Source organism: Aotus nancymaae, unplaced genomic scaffold, assembly GCF_030222135.1.
Source record: "Aotus nancymaae isolate 86718 unplaced genomic scaffold, 86718_ANA_hifiasm-v0.15.2.pri h1tg000079l, whole genome shotgun sequence".
Taxonomy (NCBI): domain Eukaryota; kingdom Metazoa; phylum Chordata; class Mammalia; order Primates; family Aotidae; genus Aotus; species Aotus nancymaae.
Window position 1 is genome coordinate 1,565,777 of NW_026988494.1, and position 27,059 is coordinate 1,592,835.

At 49.9% G+C, this 27,059-nt stretch overlaps 3 protein-coding genes across 10 annotated transcripts in view; 2 read left to right on the forward strand and 1 right to left on the reverse strand.

Moving 5' to 3' along the window:
• Positions 1 to 7,807, forward strand: part of RAB11FIP1 (RAB11 family interacting protein 1) — a 41,898-nt gene extending 34,091 nt beyond the window's left edge. For 4 of the 5 annotated variants that reach the window (XM_064368796.1, XM_064368799.1, XM_064368797.1 and 1 more), the window contains one exon: positions 2,961 to 7,807. In XM_064368796.1, the coding sequence (XP_064224866.1) occupies positions 2,961 to 3,179 (219 nt within the window). In that variant the 3' untranslated portion in view covers positions 3,180 to 7,807. The remainder of the gene's footprint in view (positions 1 to 2,960) is intronic. The other variant, XR_010339640.1, reaches the window with a different exon arrangement.
• A 10,333-nt stretch (positions 7,808 to 18,140) lies between these two features.
• Positions 18,141 to 24,443, forward strand: BRF2 (BRF2 RNA polymerase III transcription initiation factor subunit). The gene is made up of 4 exons (XM_012476062.2): positions 18,141 to 18,386; positions 19,370 to 19,429; positions 21,121 to 21,442; positions 23,184 to 24,443. The coding sequence occupies exons 1-4, from the start codon at positions 18,233 to 18,235 to the stop codon at positions 23,893 to 23,895; spliced, it is 1,248 nt and encodes a 415-aa protein (XP_012331485.1). The 5' UTR covers positions 18,141 to 18,232; the 3' UTR covers positions 23,896 to 24,443.
• The window catches only part of ADGRA2 (adhesion G protein-coupled receptor A2), a 46,589-nt gene continuing 42,335 nt past the window's right edge, over positions 22,806 to 27,059 (reverse strand). For 3 of the 4 annotated variants that reach the window (XM_012475942.2, XM_064368816.1, XM_064368817.1), the window contains one exon: positions 24,177 to 27,042. In XM_012475942.2, coding sequence (XP_012331365.2) covers positions 25,776 to 27,042 — 1,267 coding nt within the window. In that variant the 3' untranslated portion in view covers positions 24,177 to 25,775. Of the gene's footprint in view, positions 23,611 to 23,819; positions 23,946 to 24,176; positions 27,043 to 27,059 lie in introns of those variants that run through there. The other variant, XR_010339644.1, reaches the window with a different exon arrangement.

Below are 27,059 nucleotides of genomic sequence, written 5' to 3' on the forward strand. Positions count from 1 at the left end.
CACTGTGCCCGGCTCATATGAAGTACCTTAAGTGTGTACACATTTTCAATTCTAGGCATTTATCTTAAGGAAGTACTTAGAGATATGGCCAAAGATTTATGTTCATGCATTTTGATAAAAATGTTATATATAATGATACAAATTGAAAACAACATAAATATCTAGCAATAGAGGAATAGTTAAAATATAATGGGATTTTAAGTATCCATTAGAAAAGCAATTTTTGCTAAAATGTTATGACGGAAAATATGCTTACTAATAGTAAAAAGCTGTAAAACTCTATTTTGTATGAGGCTGACATTATAAAACATATCATGAAGAACCCCAGGAAGGCCGGGCACAGTGGCTCACGCCTATAATCCCAGCACTTTGGGAGGCTGAGGCAAGTGGATCACTTGAGGTCAGGATGTGACTTCAAGTTCGAGACCAGCCTGGCCAACATGGTGAAACCCCATCTCTACTAGAAATACAAAAATTAGCTGAGTGTGGTGGTGGGTGGCCTGTAATCCCAGCTGCTTGGGAGGCTGAGGTAGGAGAATCACTTGAACCTGGGAAGCAGAAGTTGCAGTGAGCCAAGATTGTGGCATTGTACTCCAGCCTGGGTGTCACAGCGAGACTCTGTCTCAAAAAAAGAAAAAAAAAAAAAAGAATCCCAGGAAACATAAAGAGACCCAAATGTTAGGTGTTGGAATTCTATGACACCCTACAGGTGTCAGCCTCTGCATCCTTCTTTCTCTCAAACTCCATGCAGAGTATCTTATGTATTGAAACTTAAAAAAAAAAAAAAAGATTCTTATATGACAAAGGTGTAATCTAAAATCCCTTGAGAACATATTCTTTGCCATTATTTACAGAGGTGACTTTTTTTCCTTGATATGAAATGTAAGGCCAGGTGTGGTGGCTCATGCCTGGAATCACAGCACTTTGGGAGGCCAAGGTAGGAGGATCACTTGAGCTCAGGGGTTCGAGACCAGCCTGGGCAACATAGTAAGACCCCGTCTCTGTGGGAAAAAAAAAAGATATTAAGTACGTTCACATTGTTGTGCAACCAATCTCCAGGACTCTTTTCCAGACATGCACATTTTCGATGATACATTGTTTGGGAAGTCACGTCTACAGTGTCTGAGGCCCAGATGAGGTGCGCTGTGAATGCATGCCTTCAGAGTTTTTAAAAAACAAAGATTAGGGGAGAAGCAGATTTTGGAAAAGCAGTCCGGCGTCTCACTTCTGAATGTGCAGCCTGTGTGGGGTTCAGCCCGCTCTGTCTATGGAAATGTTGGTGTTGTGTCTAAGTTAGCACCACCATCATCGTGCTTCTGTTCCTGGCCGGGATGGTAGGGCTGGGATCCCTCCTCTGACTTCTGGTCGTGTCCAGGCAGTTCACGTCACTGGACTGAACTGGGGCTCCTATCGTGTCACTGAGGAGCGAGCGTTGATTTTTGGAGAAGGTCGTCTCTTAGCCTTCCTGGTAGACAGTGAAACCGTTAGACCCTTAGGGCACTCAAGCTATTCCTGCCTTAGGGTTCTGCCAGCAAAATCATCTTGATTATTTAAACATGTAGATCTCAGGCTACAGATTTCAAAAACAGTTACTTTTTTTTTCTTTACTGGGAACTTGCACAGCATGTGACTTTTCATTTAAGCTTTACCTGGCATCTCCTCACAGTGCAGCTGCTTGGGCTTGCAGCTGGACTCCAGGGGCCCCAGATTATAAATGCTGATAAAGCACAGTGACTCCATGGGGTGCGTGCTCTCTTCGGGATTGGAACACTCAGCTCTGGGACAGGCTGCTGTGTACCCAAGGGCATGCCTAGATGGCCACGGGTGAGGATGGGGCACAGTGGCGCCTGGCTCTGACTGCGCATGTTTCTCAAGTATGAAATGATGTGAAGTGGGATCCCTGAGTGTCCACGGCATCCACCTGCTCACTGAGTCCTTCTGAGAGCAGCTTCAGCAGGAGCGGATGGTCTGGGCTGGACCTCAACCTGCTGCCCTGGAAGGAGAGTCCTTGCCCCCTGTACCTTCTGTCACGGCTGTGTCTTCCTGGGCCTCCTCTGGCTTGGGGCTCGTCTCCAGCCCTGAGACTAGGTGTTTGGTTGTGCGAGTCCTAGTGTTCCCAGAGAAGTGAGCGCTCATTTGGAGGACTGAGTCCTCCCGCTATGACATTGCTTAAAACCCAAACCCAGAGTCAAGCCCAGAGTCCTCGCCTGTGCGCCAAGTATGGTTTCTTAAAAGGTCATACAACAAAATAAAACAAAACAAACAAACCAAAAAACCAAGGAAGAACATGTTAACAAAGACCATCTGTAGCCCACAGAGGCTCAAATATGTGCTATCTGGCCCTTTCCAGAAAACTTCATTAGTCAACAGCCTGTTTTCACTGCGAATTGAAAACAGATTCCCTGGCTGAGCTCAGTGGCTCAAGCTTGTAATCCCAGCACTTTGGGAGGCTGAGGCAGGAGGATTACCTGGGGTCAGGAGTTCAAGATCAGCCTGGCCAACATGGTAAAAACTTGTCTCTACTAAAAAATACAAAAATTAGCCAGGCATGGTGGCGTATGCCTGTAGTCCTAGCTACTCAGGAGGCTGAGAAAGCTTGTACATTCCCAAGGCTTTATTTTTAAATGCCACTGTGCCTCTAACTAGGTTGTAAATATTTTATGCTCACCAGAGACGTGGTCATAGATCCGATCCTGAGCCCGAGATTCCGATGGCACAGGAGGTATTCATCGCTTCAACCCAGGAGGTGGAGGTTGCAGTGAGCCAAGATCGCGCCACTGCACTCCAGCCTGGGTGACAGAGTGAGACTCTGTATCCGAAAAAAAAAAAGAGAAAGAAAACAGATTCCTAAGAGACCCAGATCACTAGTCACGTTTTCCTCCTTTGTACTTCTTTTAGGTTTTAGATTTCTGTGCAGCTTTGATAACTCCTTTTTTCCAACTTGTTCCTTCTCTCGAAAGAAATACAGCCCCTCGGACCCTGCATTTGCCTACGTGCAGCTGACCCATGATGAGTTGATCCAGCTGGTCCTCAAACAGAAGGAAACAATAAGCAAGAAGGAGTTCCAGGTCCGCGAGCTGGAGGACTACATTGACAACCTGCTCGTCAGAGTCATGGAAGAAACCCCCAACATCCTCCGCATCCCAACCCAGGTTGGCAAAAAAGCAGGAAAGATGTAACTCAGCAGGAACAAACCACCAAGACGTTTCTGAGAGTTCGCTTTCACCTGCTCCGGGGTCAAGGACTTGCTCTGCCTGATAACCAGCCAGCAGGCTCCAAATTGCCGTCTCCCTTGCATATAACGTTATCCGGCAAGAGTGAATTCTACCAATGGAAGCCAGGCTAATGATTACAATGAATCTTTTACTGTACATTCCCAAGGCTTTATTTTTAAATGCCACTGTGCCTTTAACTAGGTTGTAAATATTTTATGCCCACCAGAGACATGGTCATAAGATCTGATCCTGAGCCCGAGATTCAGATGGTACAGGAGGTATTCATGTATTTTAACACTGGGGTTTTCTTTCTTTCATACTGAGATTTTTTTCAATATGTATCCTACAGTTCTTAAAGCTTACCTGAGAGCTTTAAATGAGAAAAGGATCACGCGCTTGGTGCTGTGTTACATACATGTACTTTCTTGGCTTTTGAGTAGCTCAGGGGTGGCTTTTGGCTGCAGATGTTAAATTTTGATACCATGTAAACCTACCCAGCTTCTCAGACTTGGATCTGGTTTTTCGATGGGGCAGAGGCATTTAGAGAAAGCCTCTGAGTGTGCCTTTCAGGGTTTGAACAAGCGGCCTTTTCTAAACATCAGCTTCTACTTGCTAACCTTAAAATGTGCTCTGTTTAGATCCAGGGCCCTTCTACTGGAGACAGGAAGAGTAGAATCCTGGAACTTTAAAGAATCACTTTTTATTCACTTTGATGAACTTGGTTAAAGCTCTTCCTCTTATGATAGCCGGGTTCCTGCTGGCTACACCAGCCTGTTCAGAGCCTTGCTGGGGGATTGGGTGGTCCACACACTCGCTAACACAGTTCTGGCAGGTGTGGAATGATGTCAGTAGGATTACTTGGCCCTTTCGCCTGTGCCTTTGCTTGGTGCCCTGGTTTCCTCAGCAACACTCCTTGTGAGCGGCAGAGGCAGGGTCCATCAGCTCCCCAAGATGAAGAAGCCCCTTCAGGCCAGCCTATATTCCCAGCACTTTGCAAGACTGAGGCAGGTGGATCACGTGAGGTCAGGAGTTCAAAACCAGCCTGGCCAACATGGCGAAACCCCATCTCTACTAAAAATACAAAAATTAGCTGAGTTTGGTGGTATGTGCCTGTAATCCCAGCTATTTGGGAGGCTGAGGCAGGAGAATTGCTTGAACTTGGGAGATGGAGGCCGCAGTGAGCCAAGATTGTGCCATTGTACTCCAGTCTGGGCAGGAGTGAGAATCCATCTTAAAAAAAAAAAAGAAAGAAGCCAGGTGCAGTGGCTCATGCCTGTAATCCCAGCACTTTGGGAGGCCGAGGCAGGCAGATCATGAGGTCAAGAGATGGAGACCATCCCGCCAACATGGTGAAACCCGGTCTCTACTAAAATTACAAAAATTAGCAGGGTGTGGTGGTGGGCGCCTGTAGTCCCAGCTACTTGGGAGGCTGAGGCAGGAGAATCGCTTGAACTGGGAAGGGGGAGGTTGCAGTGAGCCAAGATCTTGCCACTGCACTCCAGCCTGGTGACAGAGCGAGACTCTGTCTGAAGAAAAAAAAAAAGTCCCTTCACTGTGCAGGGGACAGGAGACCATGGATTGGACCCCAAAGGGATTGAACTGCATCTGTATATCTGTCCTTTGAACAGTTTCTGTCCCTGCCCAAAAGGAAACCCAGATTATTTCTGGAATACTGGGGAAATTGTAGTGAAGGGCTTAATGTAGTTAATAAAAGTTAAAAGTCAGGAGAAAACAGGAATGCCTCAGCCTTCACATAGTTGCTTCTTTTCCATTTCCTTCATGAACAGACTCACCACCATTTTACCCCCTTGTTATAAAATTGTGCAGAGCAAGAAGATGATACTTATTTTTGGATTTGTATTTTAAAACTAGATTTATAGACTTTTTTTTTAAACTAGGATACTTGCTTCCTTCTTAGCTAAAAGCACCAGTTCAGATTTTTCAGGTAATTTTGTTGTTACTCACTTAAGACTGGAATTAGAATGTTTCTGGTATTGCTCATTTTTTTCTCCTGGCTGTGACAGAATCTCATCAAATCTTGACATCTCTCTTAGGGGAAGAATATCACAGGCCAATAGCGTGGGTGGGGGTGGAGATGATAGCAGTTATTAAATCAGGAATCTCTTTTATGTATGTCCTTGTTACATTGAGGGTAAGAGGCAAGATTATTGGCAGCGGAATCCCATTCCAGGATTTCGTTTGCTGTGGCATTGGTTTTATCAGCGCACTTTAATCTGAAGGATGATACTGTAACTTGATTTATCTAATTAGCTTTTAATTATCTACCGCTATTTTATTTAATTCTCTCCTACAGTACTGGGACCACTGTAAACTTCTCAGATGACTTGTATTTTTGTAGTGCTACAAAATTTATTTACATACTTATAAAGAAAACTGTATAGTCACTTGAACTCTGAAAATGTACATGTATAGCTGGACGCGGTAGCTCATGCCCGTAATCCCAGCACTTTGCGGGGCCGAGGCGGGCGAATCACTTGAGGTCAGGAGTTCGAGACCAGCCTGGTCAACATGGCAAAAACCCATCTCTACTAAAAATACAAAAATTAGCTGGGCATGGTGGTGGATGCCTATAATCCCAGCTACTCAGGAGGCTGAGACACAAGAATTGCTTAAGCCAGGGAGGCGGAGGTTGCAGTGAGCTGAGATCACACCACTGCACTGGAGGCTGGGCAACAGAGTGAAACTCTGTCTCAAAAAAAAAAGAAAGAAAGAAAGACAATGTACATGTATATATTTGTCCCGCATTATGTTTTTTACTTGATATAAATGTATTTTTACTGTGATAACCCAAGTGCACTGGGGGCAGGTGTGCTCTGCGTGGTTCTTCCTCCAGTGGAGAGCTGGCGTAGAGACCTGCGGTGTTTGTGAGGATGGTGTTTCAGATGCGTCTGCTGCCGGGACCTGGGGTGTGTGACTCAGTCTACATGAGAGGGACATCTGGGTGGAGGAGTGAATTCCTGTGCTCTGAAATGCCACTTGGGAGCTCTGGACAATGAAGGACAATTGACTCAAGGGTGCCTGGCTTCTGCTGCTGCTGGGAAAAAATTCAGTTTATAGCATTCCTGCACCTCCCAAAGCAGATAAGCTGGAGGTCATTCAGTTAACAGCTGTCCCTGAGGAATCAGTTTGTGGGAAGGCGTTATCTAGGAGAAGCTTTAGCCCGCTCTGAGCCATTAGCAGATATTAGTGAATTGGAGCACTGGAGAATCCTACAAATGGGCTATGTCTCAGAAGAGCTGGGACCTCCTTCCACCTGCTGCAGATGCCCGCGGGCCCTGGGAGGTGGCTGTGCTCTGGAGAAGCCGGAGCGGCTCATTTCTTGGCCTCGCCTGGCTGCCTCCAGAAAGAGCAGTCAGGACTTGAGGGAAGCATCAAATTCATTACCCATAAACTGCAGTTGGAGATCAGCTTTCTGAAATGTCCAGCCTTTGCCCAATTGTTTCAGATCATCTCATTCCTCAGGCTTTGGCAGGTGTCCTGCCCTCCCTCTTCTTCCAGTGTGCTCACCTCTTCAAGAAGGCAGAGTGGATGCGGAGCAAGTCTGCCCTTTGCCATACTGACAGCTGTGGGCCCTGATTGGTGAGGGCTATGCACAATCCTGTATGAAGGAGATACAGGTGTGTGTGCACGTGCCTGCACCTACCTGAAGGAGATACAGGTGTGTGTGCACGTGCCTGCGCCTACCTGAAGGAGATACAGGTGTGTGTGCACGTGCCTGCGCCTACCTGAAGGAGATACAGGTGTGTGTGCACGTGCCTGCGCCTACCTGAAGGAGATACAGGTGTGTGTGCACGTGCCTGCGCCTACCTGAAGGAGATACAGGTGTGTGTGCACGTGCCTGCGCCTACCTGAAGGAGATACAGGTGTGCACGTGCCTATATGAAGGAGATACAGGTGTGTGTGCACGTGCCTGCGCCTACCTGAAGGAGATACAGGTGTGCACGTGCCTGTATGAAGGAGATACAGGTGTGTGTGCACGTGCCTGTGCCTACCTGAAGGAGATACAGGTGTGTGTGCACGTGCCTGTGCCTACCTGAAGGAGATACAGGCGTGTGTGCACGTGCCTGTATGAAGGAGATACAGGTGTGTGTGCACGTGCCTGTATGAAGGAGATACAGGTGTGTGCTTCTCAGTTTTGCTAACAGTGGGAGTTCAATGGGGCAGAGGGGGAGGACTGGCCATGATGCTCAGCCACATACTGTAGAGAGAGGCAATTTGATGTTAAATGACACACCATCCTCCCTCTCTGGATCCCTTCTCCCAATCAACTTTTTTCTTTTTCTAGAACTACTCATTATCCCTCACGGCTAAAAAATTAATTGCCTTAGGTGGAGAACTTAATTTCTAGTATCCACATCAAACTCAACTCCATGGTTTCTCCGTATCTACTGTGTGAGCTGCTTAACTGACGCCCCCTTCCTCCAAATGAAGGATTGCTCAGCGTTTTTGGATTCTAGAATTATTATTTCCTGCTTTCTTTCTTTGGGACTTCTGAATTTCTTTGTTTTGTTTTTAAGAAGTAACCCAAAATTTCCTATAACACTAAATAAAATGGTACTACCTTTCAAAGATTTGTGTCTGCAGTTTGGCATGGGTGCAATAAAAATGTTTTGTCTTCCTGGGAAACCTCTCTTAGTGGGGGCGGGTGATGACCAGTGTTTCTCATCCCATGAGGGTCTCTCACTGGGATTTCTGCTGCTGCCATCTTGCCTGGTGCCCAGGAGGCCCAAGGCCCTTTTTCTCAGTAAGGACTGGACATGTCTGGTCCCTTTGGACGCACCGTTCATCTTGGCCTGAGGGATCGTGGCACTGGCCAGAGAAACCTCGTCGGAAGGTGCTGTCCCCTTTTCCTTTGCAGCTGAGCAAAGGAACAGAGTCTTTCCTTAGTTCCCACCCCCACCAGGTGCACACACAAGTTGCCACAGAGTGATGTCTTCACTTTTGGGGCATGAGTTGAATTCAGGCTGGGCTCAGACCTGCCCCATCTGGGAACCAGGTCTTTGTTCAGTCCACTTAGTTGGTCCATGTCTGAATAGAGGGTTCTGGAGCTCATCTCTCCAAAACCCCAGGCCTTATCTGAGGAGGTGAGAGGTGTGTCTGCCCAGCAAGCAGTGCACGTGGTCCATACTCCAAGGTCTAGAACCTTCTGGAATGGAGGTGATGCTTTTGCTCTTAGAGATGAGTCATGTTGTAGAGAGACAGGCGGTGCCTGTGAGACTCCTGGGCTGGGATGGGGGAGCTTCCCTGAAGGCCTCCCTGCTTTTGGAGAGGCCTTGTGATCCCAAGTGGACATTGACTGCCATGTGAAGTGACATGAAGACAGTTTCTCTTAATATAACAGCCCTCTAAAATAAATAAAATGGTACAACCCTTCAAAGGAGGGTCTTCAAGGAAGGAAAGTTTAATTACACAAATAACCCTAGCTTTACTCTCAGATTTATCCCCCTTGCTTTGGAGTTCTCCCTATGTGGTTCCTGCTACTGCCACCAAACCCAGCCCTCAGGGCCAGGCTATTGTATTTTTCAAATTCCAGCCCAAGAAGGGAGACACAACCATCTTTTGAGTCCCCTTAGCCCAGTGACTAATAATGGAAAGCTAAAATAAAATAAAATAAAATAAAGGCCAGGGACAGAGGCTCAAGCCTGTAATCCCAGCACTTTGGGAGGCCGAGGCGGGCAGATCACCTAAGGTCAGGAGTTTGAGACCAGCCTCATCAACATGGAGAAACTCTATCTCTACTAAAAGTACAAAATTAGCCCAGCATGGTGGCACATGCCTGTAATTCCAGCTACTCAGGAGGCTGAGGCAGGAGAATCACTTGAACCCAGGAGGCAGACATTGCGGTGAGATGAGATCGTGCCATTGCACTCCAGCCTGGGCAACAAGAGCGAAACTCCACCTCAAAACGAAACACAAAAACACCAAGCCAGGTCCTGTGGCTCATGCCTGTAATCCTAGCACTTGGGGAGGCTGAGGCAGATGAATCACCTGAGGTCAGGAGTTCAAGACCAGCCTGGCCAACATGGTGAAACTCCGTCTCTACTAAAAATACAAAAATTAGCTGGGCATGGTGGTGCATGCCTGTAATCCCAGCTACGAGGCTGAGGAAGGAGGATCACTTGAATCCAGGAGGCAGAGGCTGCGGTGAGCCAAGTTCATGCCATTACTCCAGCCTGGGCGGCAGAGCAAGACTCCATCACACACACACACACACACACACACACACACACACACACACACGGGAAATAATCACAGGATAAGTTACATGAACAACATAAACAGTGAACTTGCCCAAATCCGGAATTCTGAGTTGAAGTCAAGCCCTAAAGCTCGAGGGGCTTGGTAGGCACCCAGCTACTCAGCCAGGTGGCCCCAGTTGTTTTTAGGTGACCTGAAGTTCATGGTGCTCTATGCTGGAGGAGCAATAGACACTGCTTCTCCTCCCACTCTGCTATCTGCTCACTCACTCTAGATTTTTCTTTTCTTTTTTTTGAGACAAAGTCTCACTCTTGTCACCCAAGCTGGAGTGCAATGGTGCCATCTCAGCTCATTGTAACCTCTGCCTCCTGGGTTCAAGCAATTCTCCTGCCTCAACTTCCCAAGTAGCTGGGACTACAGGTGCCCACCACACCCGGCTAATTTTTGTATTTTTAGTAGAGACAGGGTTTCACCATGTTGGCCAGGCTGGTCTCGAACTCCTGACCTCAGGTGATCCACCGGACTTGGCGTCCCAATGTGCTGGGATTACAGACATGAGCCACTGCACCCAGCCCTCACTCTAGATTTTTCTAAGTAACATCATAACATGTTTGCTCTTGGAAAAGAAAAACATCCTAATTTCTCCACCAACAACAGGTAACCACTGTTGTTTTGACTTGTTCCAGGATTTTTTTTTTGAGACGGAGTTTCGCTTTTGTTACCCAGGCTGGAGTGCAATGGTGCGATCTCGGCTCACCGCAACCTCCGCCTCCTGGGTTCAGGCAATTCTCCTGCCTCAGCCTCCTGAATAGCTGGGATTACAGGCACGCGCCACCAGGCCCAGCTAATTTTTTGTATTTTTAGTAGAGATGGGGTTTCACCATGTTGACCAGGATGGTCTCGATCTCTTGACCTCGTGATCCACCCGCCTCGGCCTCCCAAAGTGCTGGCATTACAGGCGTGAGCCACCGCGCCCGGCTCCAGGATTTTTCCTCTCATAAATAGCTACACTTTAAAAGGAAGATAGAATCACCCCGTCTGCACTGCTTCGCATCTCCATGCCTTTTGGTGACTGGCGGCTATGTGTGTTCTGTGACAAGGACTGATAGGATTCCCAGGAGAACCTTTCCTGGCTAACAATCCCCTTTCGCAAAAAAAAAAAAAAAAAAAGCTGCAGCAGTCACAAAGGTCCCTTCCAGCCCAGGTTACAATCATAGCCACCTGTGGATCAAAATGGGGACTTGATGAGGGACACCCTGCCCACCCCCAGCCAGGAAAACCGTCACTTACAGGGTGTGGTTACCATTCTTTAGCTGAGGCCAATGGTCAGCACAGCAGCCTCCATTAGCCCTGGGACCCAGTCTCAACAAAGGGAGCCTGTTCCCTGGGCTGCTCTGCGGGCATCAACTTTTCGGCTCTGAAGTTTTCCCCTAATGGGAAGTCATGAGCTGCCACTTCTGACTCGAAACTGGCTTCCTTGAGCCCTTCGAGGGCAGGGTTTTCCAAAGCCAAAAAGCCTCCTGCGGGAATATGTCCTTACTTGGCCTTTCGACTTTCTATGACTTTATACAGAAGCCTGTATTTTAAGCCGGGGAAAGAGTCGCCTTGGGGACACCATATGGCTCTCACAGAGTTGAAAAAAAGCTGCCTCTGTCCTTATGGACTACTCACTTCAGCCTAGACCTTGATTACAAAAGGAAGCCCCGCGCTGAGATGTACTGTTTTTAATCAGTCTCATCCAGGTGATAATGTCTCCACTGTACAGCTGAGCAAACAGACCCAGAAGCGGCAGCACTCTCTTGCCTAAGACACACTGTGAGTTGTTAAGACAGGATTCGATCTTATGGCCGGGCACGGTGGCTCACGCCTGTAATCCCAGCACTTTGGGAGGTAGAGGTGGGCGGATCACCTGAGGTCAGGAGCTCAAGACCAGCCTGGCCAACATGGAGAAACCCCATTTCTAATAAAAATACAAAATTAGCTGGGTGTGGTGGTGCATGCCTGTAATCCCAGCTACTCAGGAGGCTGAGGCAGGTGAATCACTTGAACGTGGGAGGCGGAGGTTGCGGTGAGCCAAGATTGTGCCATTGCACTCCAGCCTGGGTAACAAGAGCAAAACTCAGTCTCAAGAAAAGAAAAGAGAGGATTTGATCTTATAACCTGTCTGACTTGTAGGCCTAGAACGGGGTCAGCAAACTACAGCCTGCCTCCTTTTTTTGTATAGTCTTCAAGTCAACAATAGCTTTTACTTTTTTTTTTTTGGTGTTCCAAAAAAAAAGTCAGCTGGGTGCAGAGGCTCACACCTGTAATCCCAGCACTTTGCACTCTGAGGCATGATACTATGAGCCCAGGAGTTTGAGTCCAGTTTGTATTTTTAGTAGAGATGGGGGTTTCACCATGTTGACCAGAATGGTCTCGATCTCTTGACCTCGTGGTCCACCCGCCTCGGCCTCCCAAAGTGCTGGGATTACAGGTGTGAGCCACCGCGCCAGTCCTCTCCTGAGATCAGGAGTTCAAGACCAGCCTGACCAACATGGAGAAACCACATCTCTACTAAAAATACAAAAATTAGCTGGGCGTGGTGGTGCATGCCTACAATTCCAGCTACTTGAGAGGCTGGGGCAGGGTAATCGCTTGAACCCGGGAGGCAGAGGTTGTGGTGAGCCAAGATCGTGCCATTGCACTCCAGCCTAGGCAACAAGAGCAAAACTCCATCTCTAAATAAATAAATAAATAACTGTTGTATTTTCATTTAGAGGAAGGGCCCCTCTTACCTCAACATCATCATGTCCGATATGGATAGGAAGGTTTAAACAGACTATTTCTGATCTATGAACTGTTCTGAAAAAAAAACTGTACAGTAAGTTGGCCAGAATCAACTTTGGTTTTAAAACAAAACAAAAAATTATATGAAATTGAATTTCAGCACCCATAGAGGAAGCTTTATTGCAATATAGCCATGACCATTTGTCTGTTTATGTAACTGTCTATGGCTGTTTTCACATTACAACAGCAGGGTTGAGTAACTGCAACAGAGTATCTATTGTTCGCAAAATCCAAAATATTTGCTATCTGGCCTTTTATAGAAAAAGTCTGAAGGCCAGGTAAGTCGGATGGCTGTGTGTGGTGACTCATGCCTATAATCCCAGCATTTTGGGAGGCCAAGGCAGGAGGATCATTTGAGCCCAGGAGTCTGAGACCAGCCTGGGCAACATAGGGAGATCCTGTTTCTGAAAAAAAAATTAATAAAAAATATTTTTAAAAAATAGAAAAAGGCCGGGCGCGGTGGCTCAAGCCTTTAATCCCAGCACTTTGGGAGGCCAAGGCGGGTGGATCACGAGGTCAAGAGATCGAGACAATCCTGGTAAACATGGTGAAACCCCGTCTCTACTAATACAAAAAATTAGCTGGGCATGGTGGCGCGTGCCTGTAATCGCAGCTACTCAGGAGGCTGAGGCAGGAGAATTGCCTGAACCCAGGAGGCGGAGGTTGCGGTGAGCCGAGATCGCGCCATTGCACTCCAGCCTGGGTAACGAGCGAAACTCCGTCTCAAAAAAAAAAAAAAAAATAGAAAAAAATAAGTTTGCCAACCCCTAGGCTAGAATTGCTTTGAGGGGCAGGAAGATAATGTTCTATGATTCACTTGGAATTGTGGCGGATTGGGGCAGGCAGGGAAAATGGAGGCCATATGACTCAATCCTCTCTCAGGACTTTCCATAAAGATGAGCCTCAGCATTCCAGCAGAGAGGTGTTCCAGGTCAGGTTGCTCTGGGCCTACACAGTGCACCAGGTTTGTGCTGTGACCACCTTCCTGGAGTTACCAGATGCCTTTGCTCCTAGGAGTTCAAGAAACTGAACATGTGAATCCTTAGCCTGAAGAGAAGTGGCTAGGAGGGGCAGACTAAACCATGCAGAAGGGAAGCTGCAGGTGAGTGAGGAAAGGTGCTTGGCACGGGGATTTGGGACGCTCCCGGCATGCTCTGCTCTGAGGCTATCTCATCGGAAGGTGCTGGAGAAGGAGCACCCACTGAAGAGTGGTGGGAGGGACGTCCGGTCAGAGAGGCTCCAAAGCCTAAGGCAACCGCCAGGCCCGGTGCCACAGTGCGAGCTGTACTCAGTGCTCGGTGAAACTGGGTCAGGGTCGCAAAGGCATCGTCAGCTGAGCTGAGAGCCCAGGACTGAGGCCGGAAGGCAGGCCCGGAGAGTAGGCCACTCTCAGCAGTCACTTGCTCTAGATGGAAATGGCCTACCTTGGAGGAACAGGGTATATTTGGTGCTCCTTCTTCTTTAATTTTTTTTTTTAGAGTCAGGGTCTCAACTCTGTTGCCCAGGCTGGAGTGTATTAGTGCAATCATAGCTCATGGCAGCCTCTAACTCATGGGCTCAAGTGCTCCTCCTGCCCTAGCCTCCCAAGTAGCTGGGATTATAAGTGCACACCACTATGCCCTGCTAATTTTTTTTGAGTTGTTGGGGGGGGGGTCTCACTATGTTGCCCAGGACAGTCTCGAACTCCTGGCCTCAAGCTATCTTCCCACATCAGACTCCCAAAGTGTTGGGGTTACAGTCATGAGCCACGTGCCTGGCCTATTTGGTGTTTTGGACAGGTCCACCTAGGACAGGAATTCACAGGGGTTGGACTCCTCTTTACTGAGTGCCAGCCCGCACTTTAGGAGGTCCTCCTGGGGACACGAGGATGAGAAAGCCAGATTGTTCCCACAGAGACTTCCATCCAAAGAGGAAGTCAAACAACGAACTAGAATGTACACAGCCAACCAAGGGAGGATGGGCAGAGGGCTTCATTCAGGTGCCAGATCCTCCTCTTCCTCAGTGCCTTCCTCTACTCTCCCCTCTAGAAAGAACTCTGGCCTCAACGTCAGCATTATACAGCTGGGTTGCCGTTCAATGGCCTCCCCACTAGTAGCTTTCTGCTCTGGCCAAGCCCACCCTGGGTACTCAGCTCAAGGGACATCTGTTAAAAAGATAATCACTGCCAGGTGCAGTGGCTCACTTCTGTAATCCCAGCACTTTGGGAGGCTGAAGTGGGCAGATCAGGAGGTCAGGAGTTTGAGACCAGCCTCGCCAACATGGTGAAACCCCATCTCTACTAAAAATACAAAAATTAGCCAGGCATAGTGGTGGGCACCTGTGGTCCCAGCTACTCGGGAGGCTGAGGCAGGAGAATTGAACCTGGGAGGTGGAGGCTGCAGTGAGCTGAGATTGTGTCACTGCACTCCAGCCTGGGTGACAGAGCGAGACTCCGTCTCAAAAAAAAAAAAAAAGCCAATCACTACCACCAATGATGATAACTCTTAGATGAGTTGGGAGTAGTGGAGAGGGCACCGAGGATGATTTCCACACCTGTCCTGATTAACTGGAGCAAGGCAAATACATTTCCCAAATAAATGGACTTCTGCCTGAGAAAGTGAACCTCAAATTTACACATCTTAGTGGAGAGCGCCATCTTCTGGCCTGGACCCTGCCCCCCTCCCAGTCTGTGTATGCCCCAGGACTAGGCTCTCCTAGGCTCCCGGTAAATTTCCCACACGTGTGACTAGGAAAGACAACCAGCCTTCTCCTCCTTCCGTGACTGGCTGCAGGATCATAAAACTGCTTTTCCACTTTACAATCAATCAGGTTGGGGCAAGCGGGATGTCAAGGCTTCTGTCGCAGGTAGATGGGCTCTGTAAAGTCCCACTTAAAAAAAAGTTGAGGTAGGTTCGAGATCTGCACACAACTGGGGATGAGGGGCGTCTGATGCTCTGCTGTGTGATCATGCAAGAAACTGCTCCAGTGCAAGCTATGTCGCCTTTTGGGACATCTTCTCTCAAGTAAGAATGTCAATCACATTGTCTGAAGCTAATGGATGTCTCTGTGGCATGTGTTTGCTCGTGCGCATGTGCAAATGTGTCTTAATTAACTGTCAGACAGCCGAAATAAGTCCTCATCTCATACTTCACACTAGCGGGAGTCTAGAAAAGGGGGGGCTTGGACTGCCAAAGCCCACCCATGATTAATGTGCTGAAGCCCCCTTCTGTGATGACACTGGAGTACTTTGAATTGAAGAGAAAGGGTGTCGTTGTGTCCCTTGGCCCTCCAATGTGATCAAGCCCTGTGGGAATGGATGGGATGTCTCTGAAAAGGAGTAGGGATTCTCACACTCTGAGAAAGTAGTCTCTTAGGGAGGGGATGATGTCTTTAGGTTTGAATTTCAGGTGTAAAAATTGGATGTGGAAAAGAAGGGACTGACACTTCATAAAGGTACGTTTTGTTTTGTTTGAGATGGAGTCTTGCTCTGTCGCCCAGACTGGAGTGCAGTGGTGCAATCTTGGCTCACTGCAACCTCTGCCTCCTGGGTTCAAGCAATTCTCCTGCCTCAGCCTCCCAAGTAGCTGGGACTGCAGGCATGTGCCGCCACGCCCAACTAATTTTTGTATTTTTAGGATTTCGCCATGTTGGCCAGGCTGGTCTTGAATTCCTGACCTCAACTGAGCCGCATGCCTCAGCCTCCCAAAGTGCTGGGATTACAGGCATGAGCCACCATGCCTGATCTGTTTTGTTTTGTTTTGAATGCTTTCCTCTTGAACTGTGAAGACAGTCTTGTGACAATTCGTGTTTTACAAGTATTTTTCATCTATTTACAATCACCGTAAGTCCCTCAACCCTTCAGTAAAGTCTCATTTTTGTTTTGTTTTGTTTTTGTCTTTTTTGAAATGGAGTCTTGTTGTGTTGCCCAGGCTAGAGTGCAGTGGCGTAATCTCGGCTGACTGCAACCTCTGCCTCCCGAATTCAAGTGATTCCCCCACTTCAGCTTCCTGAGTAGCTGGGATTACAGGTGCCCCCCATCACACCCGCCAATTTTTGTATTTTTAGTAAAGATAGGTTTCACCATGTTAGCCAGGCTGGTCTCAAACTCCTGATCTCAAATGATCCGCCTGCCTCAGCCTCCCAAAGTGCTGGGATTACAGGCATGAGCCACCACACCTGGCCTAACGTCTCACTGTTAACACTCTCATGTGATACTCCTGTGGAAAATGTAAAAATGGAAGTTTGGCTGCTTTGTGTTCAAGGGTCAACTAACACTTAGTCAACAGGCCAGCATCCTGCCAGTCCACTCAGGTCAGAGGTGCAGGAATTTCTGTTGTCCAGCAGTAAGGGAAAGGAGGTTCATAGCATAGCTGTGAACAGAGGGCAGGGACCTGTAAGCCACTAGCAGCAAACTTGTACTCAAGATTCTTTGATCTATTCTATACCAAGCTAGGAACTTTGGAGCCAGAATCGTCGAGCATCTTAAAGCTCAAGTTTTGTTTTGTTTTGTTTTAAAGACAAAGTCTCGCTCTTGTTGGGCTGGAGTGCAGTGGCACGATCTTGCCTCACTACAACCTCCACCTCCAGGGTTCAAGCGATTCTCTTGTCTCAGCCTCCTGAGTAGCTGGGATTAGAGACGTGCACCATGACGCCCAGCTAATTTTTGTGTATTTTTAGTAGAGACGGGGTTTCATCATGTTGCCCAGGCTGGTCTTGAAACCCCAAGCTCAGGTGATCCACCTGCCTCGGTAGCCCAAAGTGCTGGGATTACAGGTGTGAGCCACCACACCTCGCTAGCTCAAGGTTTTTAAAAAACGTCTGAATCTGCCTGCTTGCACCCTCCAGCTTGCCAAAAGCCCCATCACTTCATATTCTTTCACTCCAAACTCCCTTAGCCATTCCTGCCGTGCCGCCAAAAGCATTTGGGCTTGCCACTTGGTTTTATTTCAACTTCCTCATTTTACAGTCGAGAAAAACAGGAGGTAAAGAGAGAAAGGAACCTGCTTTAGGAAGCAGCTCTGGAGGCCAGGAGCAGTGGCTCACTCCTGTAATCCCAGTACCTTGGGAGGCCGAGGCGGGTGGATCACGAGGTCAATAGATAGAGACCATCCTGGCCAACATGGTGAAAACCCCTCTCTATTAATACAAAAAATTAGCTGGGCATGGTGGCGCGTGCCTGTAATCCCAGCTACTCAGGAGGCTGAGGCAGGAGAATTGCCTGAACCCAGGAGGCAGAGGTTGTGGTGAGCCGAGATCGTGCCATTGCACTCCAGCCTGGGTAACGAGCGAAACTCCGTCTCAAAAAAAAAAAAAAAAAAAATACAAAAATTAGCTGGGTGTGGTGGCGCGTGCCTGTAGTCCCAGCTACTCGGGAGGCTGAGGCAGAAGAATCGCTTGAAACTGGGAGGCGGAGGTTGCAGTGAACCGAGATCGCGCCACTGCACTCCAGGTTGGAGACAGAGTGAAACTCTGTCTCAAAAAAAAAAAAGCAGCTTGGGAAAGGAGAACACAATTTCCTGCTCTCTGTCTCTCTCCATTACTCTCCCCTCAAAAAATATACATTCTTCTAAGGCTAAATTCAACATTCATTACCAACCTGTGATTCCACTAGGACTTTAAAAGGAGGATTGTTGTTCATTGGGACAACAATCTCCTGTCTGTTATACGTGTCCATGTAGGTAGAAACGTACCCAAATTCAACCCCCAGTCTGGGCCCAAACACGAACTACAGAGAGTTTAGAAACCAGAAAGATGCAGTTCAGACCAGGAACCTCCCCTCCTAGCTCACGTTTCTACCCGAGCCCGCGGAGGAACAGACAGGAAGTGGCGCACAGCCGCCCAGCGGTGGGAACGGCCTATCCCGCCGTCGCGCCGGCCGGAAGACTAGGGCGCAACCCTTAAAAGTGTCCGTTCCTACTTCTTGCTGTCGCACGGTTGCTTTTGCAGACGCAGGAGTCTCCGAAGGGTTCCGCGGCTTTGGGGCCGGTTGTGAGATGCCAGGCAGAGGCCGCTGCCCCGACTGCGGCTCTACGGAGCTCGTGGAAGACTCGCATTATTCGCAGAGCCAGCTGGTGTGCTCCGACTGCGGCTGCGTCGTCACCGAGGGGGTCCTTACCACTACCTTCAGCGACGAGGGCAACCTCCGAGGTACTGTGGCCCTGGGGACAGCCTGGGGCGGTGGAGGGATTAACATCAGATTCCTTTTGTCTCCCCGCTCCCCCCCATACTGCTCACTGGAACGCGCACACTTAATATGGGAGAAAACGACCTAAAGTGAGCGAGGGAGCTGAAGGAGATGGGGACTGCCATTGATCTGTGTTTCCCTAGCACTTAGTATCTGGCATATATGGTGCGTATAATAAATGTTGAATAAGTGACACAGAAACCAATTTCCACTCATCTTGCCATGTCTGGTCATGGTGGAAGGATTGCCTGTCGCCTCGTTCTTTATGATTATAGCATGTGTTATTACCCTGAAATAGCTTTAAGCACAAACTGGCACATCACTTTTTTTTTTTTGCTTTCCAAGTTTCTGACCAGTGCAGCCCTCAGAATCTGCAGCCATTGTCTGGGTGGAGTGGCTTACGCTTGTAATCCTAGCGCTTTGGGAGGTAGAGCAGAGAGGATTGAGCTGGGGAGTTCGAGACCAGCCTGGGCAACGTAACGAGACAAATGCCTTGGAAAAAAAAAATTAACAATTGGCCAGATGTGGTGGCATACACCTGTAATACCAGCTATCCAGGAGTCTGAGGCAGGAGGATTGCTTGAGCCTGGGAGTTGAAGGCTGCCATGAGCTATGATTGCACCGCTGCACTCCAGCCTGGGCTGTAGAGGAAAACTCCTTCTTAACAAACAACAAAAACGTCTGCTACTAGGAAAATTGTATGGAATGTACTGGAAGGATGACTTGAAATTTGGAACACATGGAGCTCCTTTAGTTCAGTCCTAACCTTTCCCAGTCTCTGTGTATCTGGAATTGCTTGTAGACATAGAAAACTAGATGGGGCCTTTAATTGTGCAGCAGCAGATGCTCAATGATTTGAAGTCTGTGTCCTGGTTTTGTGTGGTGGGAGGGCAGGGTTCTGATGAATAAAGGCTAAGCACACTATTTGTTGTTTATTTTCTTACAGAGGTAACATATTCCCGAAGCACAGGGGAAAACGAACAAGTTAGTCGCAGCCAGCAACGAGGTGAGAATTGACCTTTTATGACATAGTGGTTTTAAAGAAAACTATCCTAGGCCAGGCGTTGTGGCCCATGCCTATAATCCAGCACTTTGAAAAGCCAAGGTGGTGGATCAGCTGAGGTCAGGAGTTCGAGACCAGCCTAGCCAACATGGTGAAACCCTGTCTCTACTAAAAATACAAAAATTAGCCTGGCTTGGTGGCACCCGCCTGTAGTCCCAGCTACTTGGGAGGCTGAGGCAGGAGAATTGCTAGAACCTGGGAGGCAGAGGTTGCAGTGAGCCGAGATCGTGCCCTGCACTCCAGCCTGGGTGATAGACCAAGGCTCTATCTTAAAAAAAAAAGAAAAGAAGACTGTCCTGGTGGTGGCCTAGCCCTGCTCTTTGCTTTTCCTGTTTTCAGCATTGCTGGTGTGAGGTAGAGTAGAAGCGAATGGCAGTTAGGAATTTAAAATGGGAGTGGTGGCTCACACCTATAGTCCGAGCACTTTGGGAGATTGAGACTGGCAGATTGCTTGAGGTCAGGAGTTCAAGACCAGCCTGGGCGTGGTGGTACGCACCTGTAATCCCAGCTACTCAGGAGGCTGAGGCAGAATAATCACTTTAACCTGGGAGGAGGAGGTTTCAGTGAGCTAAGATTGCCCCACTGCACTCCAATCTGGGTGACTGAGCCAGGCTCCATTTCAGAAAAATAAATAAAATAAAATAAAATGGGATGGTTCTGATAAGGCAGCAATTCAGTGTAAGGTTAAAACTTATACTAAGAGCCTGGTTAAAACTTTGGCTTGGCCCTGAATCAAACCAACCTCCAAAAACTAGTAGGTTGAAATGTGACTTCTTTTTTTTTTTCTATTTTTTTATTTTTTATTATTTTTATTTATTTTATTTTATTTTTTATTTTTTTTGAGACGGAGTTTCGCTCGTTACCCAGGCTGGAGTGCAATGGTGCGATCTCGGCTCACCGCAACCTCCGCCTCCCGGATTCAGGCAATTCTCCTGCCTCAGCCTCCTGAGTAGCTGGGATTACAGGCACGCGCCACCAGGCCCAGCTAATTTTTGTATTTTTAGTAGAGACGGGGTTTCACCATGTTGACCAGGATGGTCTCGATCTCTTGACCTCGTGATCCACCCGCCTCGGCCTCCCAAAGTGCTAGGATTACAGACTTGAGCCACCGCACCCGGCCTATTTTTTTATTTTTATTATTTTTTTTGAGACGGCGTTTCGCTCTTGTTATCCAGGCTGGAGTGCAATGGCGTGATCACAGCTCACTGCAACCTCCGCCTCCTAGGTTCAGGCAATTCTCCTGCCTCAGCCTCCTGAGTAGCTGGGATTACAGGCACGTGCCACCATGCCCAGCTAATTTTTTGTATTTTTAGTAGAGACGGGGTTTCACCATGTTGACCAGGATGGTCTCGATCTCTTGACCTCGTGATCCACCCGCCTCGGCCTCCCAAAGTGCTGGGATTACAGGCGTGAGCCACTGTGCCCGGCGAAATGTGACTTCTTTACAGAAATGTTTTTGTGTCTTTAGAATGATCGTACCAAGTGTCACTCCTGTTTATGCAGAAAGGTACATAATCTGTGCATCTGGTATCTGAGGCAAGTTTAGCAGATCTAAGTAAGTCCTAGCGGAATGTTCTAGGAACTGCATGACAGCTCCTTTGACCCCTCTGACTCTTCCCGTGGGTTTTTCCTAGGTCTCCGCCGAGTGAGAGACCTTTGTCGAGTTCTGCAGTTGCCACCAACATTTGAGGACACCGCGGTTGCCTACTACCAACAGGCATACCGGCATGCTGGCATCCGAGCTGCCAGGCTGCAAAAGAAGGAGGTGTTGGTTGGGTGCTGTGTCTTAATCACCTGTCGACAGCATAACTGGCCCCTAACCATGGGAGCCATCTGCACGCTGTTGTATGCAGATTTGGATGTATTTTCTAGCACTTACATGCAGATAGTGAAGCTCCTGGAACTGGATGTGCCATCTCTGTGCTTGGCAGAACTGGTGAAGACCTATTGCAGCAGGTACCTTCCTGGTGGGAGACAGTGGGATGGGATGGGTCCTTAGACCTGAGTTCTTTGACCTTTGGCCATCTCTCTCTTTTTTTTTTTTTTTTTTGAGATGGACTCTTGCTTTTGTCACCCAGGCTGGAGTGTAGTGGCGTGATTTCAGCTCACTGCCACCTCTGCCTCCTGGGTTCAAGCTATTCTCCTGCCTCAGCCTCCCGAGTAGCTGGGATTACAGGTGCCCACCACCACGCTGTATTTTTTATTTTTTAGTAGAGATGGGGTTTCACTATGTTGACCAGGCTGATCTCGAACAACCCTATGGGGGTGCCATTGTTTATAGGACTAGCCTTAGGGCCTGACTAGATTCTGCCCCCGTTCCACCTGCCAGCTCCCTCTACTTCCCAGTTCACCTGACCTCAGGTGATCTGCCCGCCTCAGCCTCGCAAAGTGCTGGGATAACAGGCATGAGCCACCGCCCCTGGCCTTGGCCATCTTTTTTTGACCAAAGCCCATGTAAAAGGATGTGGGAGAAAGATCTTTAGTTTATACTTGTACTAATAAGGTTAATATTGTTTTACCTGTTTAGAATGCTATAATTTTTTTGTTTTTGAGTCCGTGTCTTGCTGTGTCGCCCAGGCCTGGAGTGCAGTGGCATGATTTCAGCTCACTGCAACCTCCGCCTCCTGGGTTCAAGTGATTTTCGTGCTTCAGCCTCCCACATGGCTGAGACTACAGGTGCATGCCACCACACCTGGCTAATTTTTGTGTTTTTAGTAGAGATGGGGTTTCGCCATGTTGCCCAGGCTGGTCTTGAACTCCTGGGCTTAAGCGATCCACCCATTTCAGCCTCCCAAAGTGCTTGGATTACAACCATAAGCCACTGTGCCCCGCCAAAGAATGCTATAATTTTCAAACCTCTTTGCCCTCACAGCAACCCAATGATGTGGGGAAAGTAGGTCTGAGCCTTGGCACAGGGCTGCTGAGTTGTGCCACTCATGTGCTGTGTGCATGGCAGTTCCTAGAGTTGTGCTGTGCCAGGGCCTGTGTGGCTGAATGCCCAGGTCTGTCTCAGCAGGATCATCTATCTGCATAGGAAGCCGAAAGGATATTAGTTAATGACAGAACTGGGCTTGGAAGCTAAGCCTTTTCTAGTTTTTTTTTAAAGACAGGGTCTCACTCTTGTCACCCAGCCTGGAGTGCGGTGGCACCATCCTAGCTCACTGCAGCCTGGAACTCCTGGGCTCAAGCAATCTGCCTGCCTCAGCCCCCCAAAGTGCTGGTATTACAGGTGTGAGCCACCACGCCCAGCAACCCTTTTCTCGTTTGAAGAAGCTGTGTTCTTTTCTTTTTTCTGACAAATAATGTTGAAAGCAGAGGCTGTTGGTGTCAAATAGCCTTGTATTTGAAGCTTGGTTACTGCGTGGCTGGAGGAACTGTGGGCAAGTTTTTCAACTATACATGCACGTAAGATGGTGCATGTGCCTGTAGATTACATGAGAACATTGTAAAGCACTCAGAATAATGGTGACTGGGAGGCACTCAGTAAATGTTCACGCTCTCATGCATTCCTCCGCCTTTCCCTAACAAGCGGAAGACACCCTCTTTTTTCTCACTGCTTTTATAAACTTGCTGCCCAGTGAGCTTGAGTATTCCTGAGGGCAGAATAGCTTCCCTGTCTTGAGTGGGCTGCCTTTCCTCACTGTGGGAGAACAGCCCCCATATCATTAAGATCCAACCGTCATTTTGGTTGTTTCAGCTTCAAGCTGTTCCAAGCTTCACCTTCTGTGCCAGCCAAATATGTGGAAGACAAAGAGAAGATGCTGTCTCGAACACTGCAGTTGGTGGAGCTGGCGAGTGAGACGTGGCTGGTGACCGGGCGGCATCCCTTGCCCGTCATCACTGCTGCGACTTTCCTGGCTTGGCAGTCACTGCAGCCTGCATATCGGCTGTCATGCTCCCTTGCTCGATTTTGTAAATTGGCAAATGTGGACCTGCCCTACCCCGCGTCCTCCCGCCTGCAGGAGCTGCTGGCTGTGCTGCTGCGGATGGCTGAGCACCTGGCCTGGTTACGGGTTCTGAGACTTGACAAACGGTCTGTGGTGAAGCATATTGGTGACCTTCTCCAGCACCGCCACTCGCTGGTCCGCTCGGCCTTTCGGGATGCGGCAGCAGAAGTGGAGACCCTAGAGAAGGAGCCGCCGGGTCAGGGAGAAGGGGAAGTGGGGAATAATTCCTTAGGTTTGCTCCAGGGGAAGCGACCGGCCAGTCCTGCCCTTCTCCTCCCCCCCTGCATGTTGAAGCCCCCGAAGCGGACCTGCCCCGCACCCCCCGTCTCCACCGTCAGTGGAGATGAGGACATTTCTGATAGTGAAATAGAACAGTATTTGCGTACCCCTCAGGAAGTTAGGGACTTTCAGAGAGCCCAGGCTGCTAGACAGGCTGCCACGAGTGTCGCTAACCCTCCCTGAGGCACATCCACTGGGGGCACTTCATCCCATTCTGATAGCAGCTTGGAAACCTGTCAGAGCCAAGGATGGAAGTGTACACGGGTCCATAGATATTGCCTTTCTTATCTGAGGGAACCAAGAGGGTCTTTGCCATTAGTTGGACCCTGGGTCCTGGAGTAAAGTCAGGAGTGCAGGGATGATTTCCTGGCCCTGTGTCCATTCACATGCGGTGGGTTTGTGTGTATGGTGTCATGAGAGCCCCTACCTCATAACAAGGACAGTGGGTAGACTAAGGCAGTAGCTCAAAGGGCTTTGCAAAATTTTAATATATTAAAACAAGAGGCATCTGCTAGAAAACATTCTATTGTATAAAACCCGAGCTCTTAAAAACATGTTTTCTTTGGCACTTTCATTCCCTCCCTCCCTTTTCCCCAGCGTATTGCAAAAAGCTCTCCAGTGCTAAGGCATTGGCAGGGTATGTAAACAGCAGCCAGCATATGTGGAAGAATAATACAAAGCTTTTTTTCTTCTAATATGTCTGTGCAGCAAGCATAAATAACAGGACCCATCCCAAGGAGTGTGTGTGGGTTTTTCCCCTCCTGTGTCCTCTGTCGCCTTGGTGATCAGGCCAGGGTAATACAAAGACTGGGAGGAAATCTAGTCCAGACCTGGATTTCTTGCTCTCCCCAAGACCCGGGGTTCCCTCAGTTTCCATTTGGTCATGTAGTAAGATGCTGGTGGTTGGTTTTAGGTTGGGGAAAAGATGGGTGCTGGTGTTTAAAAGTAGTAAAGGCATTGGCCCCTCCTGGTCTGCAGAGACCCCAGCCACTGCCTCTGGGGTGGGCTTGGGCTCCTGGGAGTTGGGAAGCTGGTTTGACATTTTGTAGGCTTCTCTGCTATGGAGCTGGAGATCAAATGATTGGGATAGTTCTTCCATCTGGCCTCATAGAGGCAAGGCAGTGCTCTTCCTTAGTCCCTTGGTGTTGTAAGGCTGAGACTGGGGCGATGGATCTTGTAACTGAGAAGTAAGCTTCTCCAAACACCACCTGCAGCTTTATGGGGGCGCCATTGTTTACAGGACTAGCTTTAGGGCCTGACTAGATTCTGCCCTAGTTCCACCTGCCAGCCTCCTCTACTCTGCTCAGTACCCACGGGTACCTGGCAGTCAGCTCTTGAGGTGCAGGGCCTTGGCTTTGTCCCAGTGTGCCACCTCTGAGCCCTGCTGTCTGGTTTAAGTACCACTTCTGTGGGAATGGTGGCTTTGTTCCTAGTTGTGTGGGTTCCCACTCCACTCACCCGGGACTGGTTGATCTCTAGAGCTGCCTTTCATGGGGCCCTCCTCTCCCCTTTTGCATAGTTGATCTGAAAAGCAGCACCTTGTGATTTCACGTCACCTGCTTCATGTGCTGGGGTGGCTCTCCTGCCCGCCAAATCCAGGAGGAACAGGAGCCTAGGATCTAGGCAGGGGCTGGGCTGACTTCAGGAGAGGGCAGGGAGGAAAGAGCACAGTTCCCATGCTCTCACCTCTGCTTCCCTGGTGAGGCTGATGGCTCCCAGTGAGGCCGCAGGGACAGTGGGTGGGGGTGGGAGTACTTGAAGAGGGCCCACCTGGGCTGTGCTGTGCCTTCACTCTTGTGGGTGACCCCACAGACGGAGGCCTTCCCCCTTCCTGGCAGGGCACCGACTGTCCAGACTGTCCCGGACTGGACGGAAATGTATTACGCATGTTTCTGGGATTGTCTGTCGCTACCCCAGAGGGGTGCCCTCTAGGCAAGTGGGGAATATCTGCCTATCGGATCCTCCGCCTCCAACCGGCTGACTACCGAGACTCCTTGGAGGACCCCGAGAAGCAGGGGAACGAGGCGCGTGGCCAGCCCGTCTACCGCGTCGCCCCCCCAACCCTAGACGGTGGTCTCGCTCTTCCAGAGTCCGGTCTTCATGCAGCCACCTGCCGACTCCGCGCCCGTCACGGTGACGTCATCGTACTTGCCCCCCTTGGGGGCGCCGTTCAGGCTGGCTGCGTTGAGCGGGTACGAGCGGCGCTTGCTCTCCTTCTCCGGCACGCCGCTGCCCTTGAGGCTGTCGCGGCTGGCGCTGCGGTGCTGGCCCGTCCGGCCCGCCTCGGGGAGCGGCGCGGCGCTGGTGTCGCTGCCCTCGGACGGCGTGAGCATGGGCTCGCCCTCCAGCTGCAGGCCGGCGCCCGGGCTGTTGCGGCTGCTGCCGGGGTAGCTGTCGGTGGGGCTGTTGTGCAGGCTGCCACTCTCGCTGGACAGCAGCTCGGGCGCCCCCGCCGCGCCCCCGCGCAGGGCCTTGAGCCGGTTCTTCCCGCCGGCCTCCCCAGCACGGTGCCCCTTGGCCCGGCTCTTGTGCGCCCGCCGCCCGTGGTGCACGTTGTTGTGGTGGCGGAGGGCGAGGCTCCCCCGGGGGCCCGTGGGCTCTGGTTCTCCTTCCCCGCGGGCCACCGCCACTGGCTCACACACCTGACTCTGGGCCAACTGCAGGTTGGTGAGCTTGCAGGGGCCCAGAGCCAGCGCGTGGCCGCTGCTGCCGCTCGGGGAGGACTTGAGGGAGGGGGGCCCCTCCCCGAATACCGGGGAACCGTCCTCTGCGGTGGCGGGCAGGGCCCGGGGTGGGGCATGGGGGGCCGAGGGCGAGGCAGAGGGGCAGCAGGCGCGCCACGATGCTCTCACGTCCCTCCGCCTGGCACAGTGGTGGGTGAAGACAAAGAGGCCCAGGGCAGAGGCTGCCACCCCATACAGGCAGCTGCACACCACCCTGGGCAGCCAGCGCTGGGACACGGCCAGAGCCCCGCAGGCCCACATGGCCAGGTACAGGAAGTGCATGGTCACCAGCGCCCCCAGCTGGACTCCTGGAGAATAGAGGCTGTCACCATCCTCCGGGGGCCCGGGCGTCCCCACCCGCGTGCTCCCAGTAGCCAGAAGGGAACCTGAGTCACTTAGGAGGGGGCCGCTGCCCCTGAGCCTGGTGGAGCCCCTCAGCTCCTCCCCTACCTCCAAGGAGGCTCTGCTGTTGCCTGCCTTGCGGCTCTGTGCCAGAGGGCCCCGTAAGCGCAGCCCCGTACACAGGAAATAGATCCAGGTGATGAGCAGAATCAAAGCCACCGGGATGTAGAAGGCACCGAGGCTTGGACGCCACACCAGCCAGCAGCTGCAGGAGACACAGAA